This window comes from Fukomys damarensis, unplaced genomic scaffold, assembly GCF_012274545.1.
Source record: "Fukomys damarensis isolate Sample0158 unplaced genomic scaffold, DMR_v1.0_HiC HiC_scaffold_20, whole genome shotgun sequence".
NCBI lineage: Eukaryota > Metazoa > Chordata > Mammalia > Rodentia > Bathyergidae > Fukomys > Fukomys damarensis.
Genome location: NW_022900932.1, coordinates 26,405,807 through 26,411,627, shown reverse-complemented (window position 1 = coordinate 26,411,627; position 5,821 = coordinate 26,405,807). Strand labels below are relative to the sequence as shown.

The 5,821-nt window shown below is 44.1% G+C and overlaps 1 protein-coding gene across 1 annotated transcript in view; it reads right to left on the bottom strand.

Moving 5' to 3' along the window:
* The window catches only part of LOC104874117 (glyceraldehyde-3-phosphate dehydrogenase), a 10,913-nt gene extending 6,827 nt beyond the window's left edge, over window positions 1-4,086 (bottom strand). The window contains 1 exon segment of the mRNA XM_010641089.2: window positions 3,955-4,086. Coding sequence (XP_010639391.2) covers window positions 3,955-4,086 — 132 coding nt within the window.
* Between the last annotated feature and the right edge of the window lie 1,735 nt (window positions 4,087-5,821).

Sequence of the window (5,821 nt, the reverse complement as noted above, 5' to 3'; positions counted from 1 at the left end):
AGGCATATTTGCCCCTCCACACACACACACACACACACACACTCTGTAAATTGAGCTCCAGTGGGACTGGGCTGGTGTATCTCCCTTCGTGGAGCCCAATGCATAGAGCAGTGCATGATGCTATATCAGTTGCTCAGTAGACACTTGTTAAATGAAACCTGAGTGATCAAATAAATGTTGCAGAAATATCAAAGAGAACAAGGGATTTAAAGAGATTTGCCACTTAAATAGCTACCTCTTCAGCTTTGAGGCACATCTGAGCCTTCCCTATTCTCTCTCACCTGTGCCCTCACCAGCAATGTGTGACATTCACCTATCTTGTCCCTCTACTAGTCCAGCCCTAAACCCTGGAGCCCTTCCATAGGATGGATGTGAGGAATGGCTATTGACTCTGAGTATGACCCAAGCACTGAGGTAAGGGGAAGATGATTTTTAAAAAGAAATCATTTGAAGGACCAAGGTGGGAAGATCACCACAGGAGGTAGATGGGTGGTCGGGGTAGAAGGTGCTGGGGGAAGGGGGAATCTCTAACATCAGGTGGAGATGAGATGGACCTGCTGAGAGAGATCAGTCCTGTGAAAAGACTGGGGCTAGAGTTCAGACACTCTGAGGCAGAACTGGTTCATGATGTGACTCAGAATCCCAGTATTCCCATGAACCTGGGGACTTCCCAACAAAGAGGCTGCTTCTGCCAAGGACGGAAGATTCAAACTGCCAAACAGACCTACTCATCTGTGATCTGTCTTACTTACATCCTGGATTTCTGAGGAGCTTTCATTTGAGGAAAGAAGATAGGAAAGAAGAGAGAGAGACATAATTCTGCTTAAACATTCAAAAAACAGCAAGTTATGGACTCACTCTCTCATATGAAATGCAATCTATATAAAAAATGCTCTGGGGGCCTGGGATTTAGCTCAGCGGTTCAGTGGCCTGCTTGGCAACACAAGGGCCTGAGTTCGATCCCCGATACCAAAAAAAAAAAAATGCTCTGGTGCCGGGGATTTAACTCAGTGGTTCTGCTGCCTGCCTCGCAAGCGCAAGGACCCAAGTTCAATCCCCGGTACAAAAAAAAAAAATGCTCTGGATGGATTGGTTCTCAATGTGAGTTTGTACTGGAACTGGATTCAGGAAAAGAATTCAACCAAAAGACAAATTCATTTGGAATTACCATAAATTGCCTGGCTCATCCCCTTTTTAGGATTGGGGTTACCCTTGAAGGGTCAAAATTAAGACTCAAAGCTCAAGGTAAGCAAAAGAGTGTGATATAGATGGCTACTTTAGGGCTTATTAATAATCATTAACACTTTATGGTGTGTCCCTCAAGAGCTCTCCTAAGCCCTCACATGCACAAGCTCACTAATTCTCAACAACCTACAAACTAGGCCCTATGTTATCATCCCTGTCCTGGCTCAGAGAGGTAGAGCAACTTTCTCAGCATCACACCAGACAGGAGGCAACAGAGCTGGGAGTTGAATGCAGGCAGCCTGTCTCCACAGTCGCTGTGCTTACACCCAAGGCAGAAGGGTCTTCCCAAGGGCATTCAGTGAGTAGTATGGTTAAAGCAGGGCACCTGCAGCCCAAGGTCCTGAGGAAAAGAGACCAATACTTCTATTTCTGGGTAGGAGCCACATGGCATAGTCCTTCAGGACAAATTCCAGAAACCCTCCTTGGACCCTTAAATAGACTGCACCTAAAGCTTCCTTTCCTGATGGTTGCTATATGTTAGGAGGTTGAAAAGTACCTCACCTCGAACCAGTGAACAGGAGGGTGAAGAATGTGGCAAACTGTAAAAGGTGAACAGAAGATGAAAATGGAAAGAGATGATCTTTGGAAACACTCAGAAAAGCTTTCTTTCTTTTTTTTTTCAGCTTTAATTCAGTTTATTGGTACATTTTAGGGATACAGTACAGTTACATTCATTGTTGGGATCTTGTACCTCTACATGACAGGTCTTGGTTCTCATTTTTTCCCCTTGTCCCTGCCCTCCCTTCACCCCCTCCCCTCCTCCCCATCTACAACCATTTCAGAAAAGCTTTCTTGATGAAGAATGACCAAACTTTGGGGGCAGCTTTCTGTAGCAGAACTAGGATCAGTGGGTAAGTAAGAAGGAGACAAATTTCAAATCAATATAGCAAGGAATTATCCTTAGATCTGTCTGAAAATGAATTTGGTCACACTGTATGTAATGATCTCTGTCAAATGAAGCGATCAAGAAAAAACAAAATTAAAATCATTATTGCTAAGAGGGAACTTCCATGTTGGGTAGGAGATTAAATGACTACCAAAGCCTCTTTTGACACCAAGATTCAACAGATTTATAATTATAGAATGTTTCTTTTCTTTCTCAAAATTTCTCCTTGAACCAGAGATTTTCGAATGAATGCAGTAGACATCCCATCCCTACAAGCACAATATCTTATAAATTCCTATATTCTGTGGGCCTTGTTAAGGAAGCACCCGTGTGACACAGGCCTATATGTATGTCAGCAGAGGCAACATTTTTCACACTAATAGTACAAGTCAGAATAAATACCATCTCCATTTGGAAGACAGTCCTTGACAGAAAAGAATTGGCCTGCTTGATTAGGAATATATGTCAGGGCTGATAATAGGGAAATCCTTTTCAGCCGAGCCCCAGAACCTGAATAGTCATAATGAGACCAACTTAATGAGCCTCCTGTTCTACAACAATATTAATTACAACCCTGTCGCAGAAGGCAGCCAACTCGAGATTAAATAGGTAAAATGCACAAAAATTGGATCACATTCGGCATCTTTCCCTAAGATACGAATAAGCTCGGAGTCACACACATATGTCTCTACCATGGGAGTGGATTTAACACTTGCTTCAAGCTGTTTGGAAGAAATGCATATAGTCAGTCTAAACGGCAGCCATGCTTGTGAATTTTAGAATGCATCTACCCCGAATCTGTCCGCTGAACCTGATCCATCCCAACTTGTTTCTGCCCTGAAAAAGAAAAAGAAAAACAGAAAAGCAGGTAGGCACAACTTCACCCTTTATTTTTTATTGGGTTCCACAAATCTTTCTGCTTAAAGAAATGGAATACCTTTAGGCAAAATATAACCTGGAATATTCATCGGTACAGTTCAATACATCATCACCAAGGAGCAGTTTAGTGCTAATATTTAGTGAGCATTTACTACTTGCAGGGGATTGTTTCAAGAGCTCTAGGTATTATATATAGCTCAGTTGGCATCACAAAACACTGGTGGCCAGTATTAACAATATATCCCTTTCTAGGAAGTATAGCAATATTAAGTGGCTTGTCCACACCACCAGGTAAGTGGAGCCAGGATTCAAACCCAGGTTGATTGACTGACAGCCAGGATGCATAACTACTGGACTATATGGTGCCCTGCTTGTTTGTGGGCAACGGATCACTTAGCAAGTGTGCCAGGCATGTGCTAGGAGCTGGGACAGATAGGAATACTACATAATCGCTGTCCCGAAAAGTCAGGCATTCCCGCCCATCTAAGGAAAAGTCCCATTCCCTGCTGGATGGGAAAGGGCTCTAGAAATGGTGACGTTGAACCAGAGACCTGAGAAATGAGCCAGAGGGAGGCAGTGGGTAGGGAGGGACTAGAAGAGGGAGAGGATAGAGTCTGATCCTCAGGGGTCAGTTCAGGGTGGTGGAACACAGCTCGGCACATATCTGGAACACACGGGGAGCAGAGAGACAGTCCTGACAGGAGAGACTCAGAAGGAAGCCATTTTCTCCTATTTATGTAACTCACTCAACTCGGAGTCAGGGAACGTTGCACTTGGACAAAGGCCTGGCTCTGAGGAGTTAACTGCCTGCTAATCGATCCGAGACCACGATGACTTTTTTTCTTACCAAATTCACGTTAGTGAGATTTTGATGTAGCAAGTATTGGGGCGGCTGATGAAGGGCAGCCTAGGGCGTACAAATACGGAGTCCTCCGTGGAAATACTTGGAAGCAAGGCCACGTCCGTATACACTGAAAGTCCACAGGCCCAAAGCCCACATCAACTCCAGGCTTCCTCCCACAGAATGTCCATCGCTGTTCCCCATCCTTGCAGGCCAGAACGGCCGCTCTCCACATCCCAGTCCTTCCTGCCTCTGCAAGGATTCTCCAATCCCAGCAAACATTCAAACCCCACAGGGCTTGTGGAGCTGTGGGCAACTTGACTCAGTGTTTCTGACTGAGTCGTTGTGGGATGGGGCCAACACACTGCATTTCTAACAAGTCCCCCGGGATGCTAGTGATCTCAACCCTTGAGAACAGTTGCTGCAGGGCCCCGGTCAAGTGGACCTTTCTAGAAAGGCTTCCCCAGCACTCCAGCCCCTCGCCTTCTCTCAGCAGTCTTTCTGCAATGTAAGTCGGTGGTGGTGAACCTGGGTCATGAGTGCCACAGCAGACACACAGAGCCCTTGCTGTTGGCACATGAGCCAAGTCACCCCAGCACTGCCCCAGCATCGCCCCAACAGCCGAGCATCAGGTAACAGCTCACAGAGAGGCCATGCATATCCTCAGAAAGAAGTAGCAGCACCAGTGATGATGTCCCAAACAGTTTGGGCACTCAGTCTCTTTAAAAGGTTCACTGTCACTGCTCAATCACACCACAAAATACACCAACTGCCTCAGAGTCAGACCAGCAAAGGAATCAGGATGTAGAAGGGCTCAGATGCAGTGAGCACATCAAGAAAAGAGGATGGTTCACTGACCTCTAGCCAGTTCCTGCTGGGTGCCATGGCAAGCCCAGTGTTGCCGGGTTTACTAGCTGCCAAGAAAAGGCAGAAATTCTATTTTGTATGTAAAATGTCACAAGTTACAAAGCCAGTTCAGGAGTATTTATTTACTTACTTCTTTGTTTATTATAGTTTTGGGGAGGGAACCCAGGGCCTCACACATGCCAGGTAAACCGATTAATCTGCCACTGAACTACACATCCAACCCTGGTTCAAGATTTTTAAAGGCAGCAAGTTGAGCCAAGAGACCTCTTCAGGTCTCTGGTAGCTTTAATACTTAATGACTTGAGGCTGTGGTAAAAATTCTAGAAATATTTCCTGGCTTCTCACAGGAAGGAACATCAAAAACATGTCTAGAGGACCCTTCACTTCTGTCAAATTCTTCCAAAAACCCCTAACACCAGCCTTATCATGAAGAACACAACATGTAAACCAAGAATGGAGAGCATTCTGTAGAATGCTTATCGTTCTTCAAGGTAGTCATCTCATTAAAAACAAGGAAAGACTAGGAGACTGTCACAGATCAGTCACCAAATCTAAATGTGGTAGCTTGATTGGGATTCTGAAGCAAAAAGAGAAGATTAACGGAAAGACTGGTAAGATCCAAGCAAAACTTGGAGTTTAATTAATAGTAATATTAATTTTTTGGTTTTGGCCAAAGTACCATGGTAATGTAAAATAGGAGAAACTGGATGAGGGCTATATGAGGCACTCTCTGTATTCATTTTGTAATTTTTCTGTAAATCTAAAATTGTCCTCAATAAAAACTTTTTAAAATTAAACAAATTAGTAAAATATACTTGTTTCCTAAAAATAAAACCTGAAAGTCTATGCGAGAAATGTAGTCCAGAGGCCACCAGTTTTTTGTCTCTAAGAAACACACCCCGCTCATGTTTTACTCCTACTCCAATGGCAGGTATGCTTTTGGGATCTCTGACTTTAAACCTTTTGAGTTTGTACAGGAAAATCTGGAGTTCCAGAAAGTTTAAATCACTTATCCAAGATGCTACAGGTGGGAAAGATCAACCTCCATGTCTTTAGTTTCATACTGCATTCATTTTTCATTTATCACTGCCCCCTCACTTCCT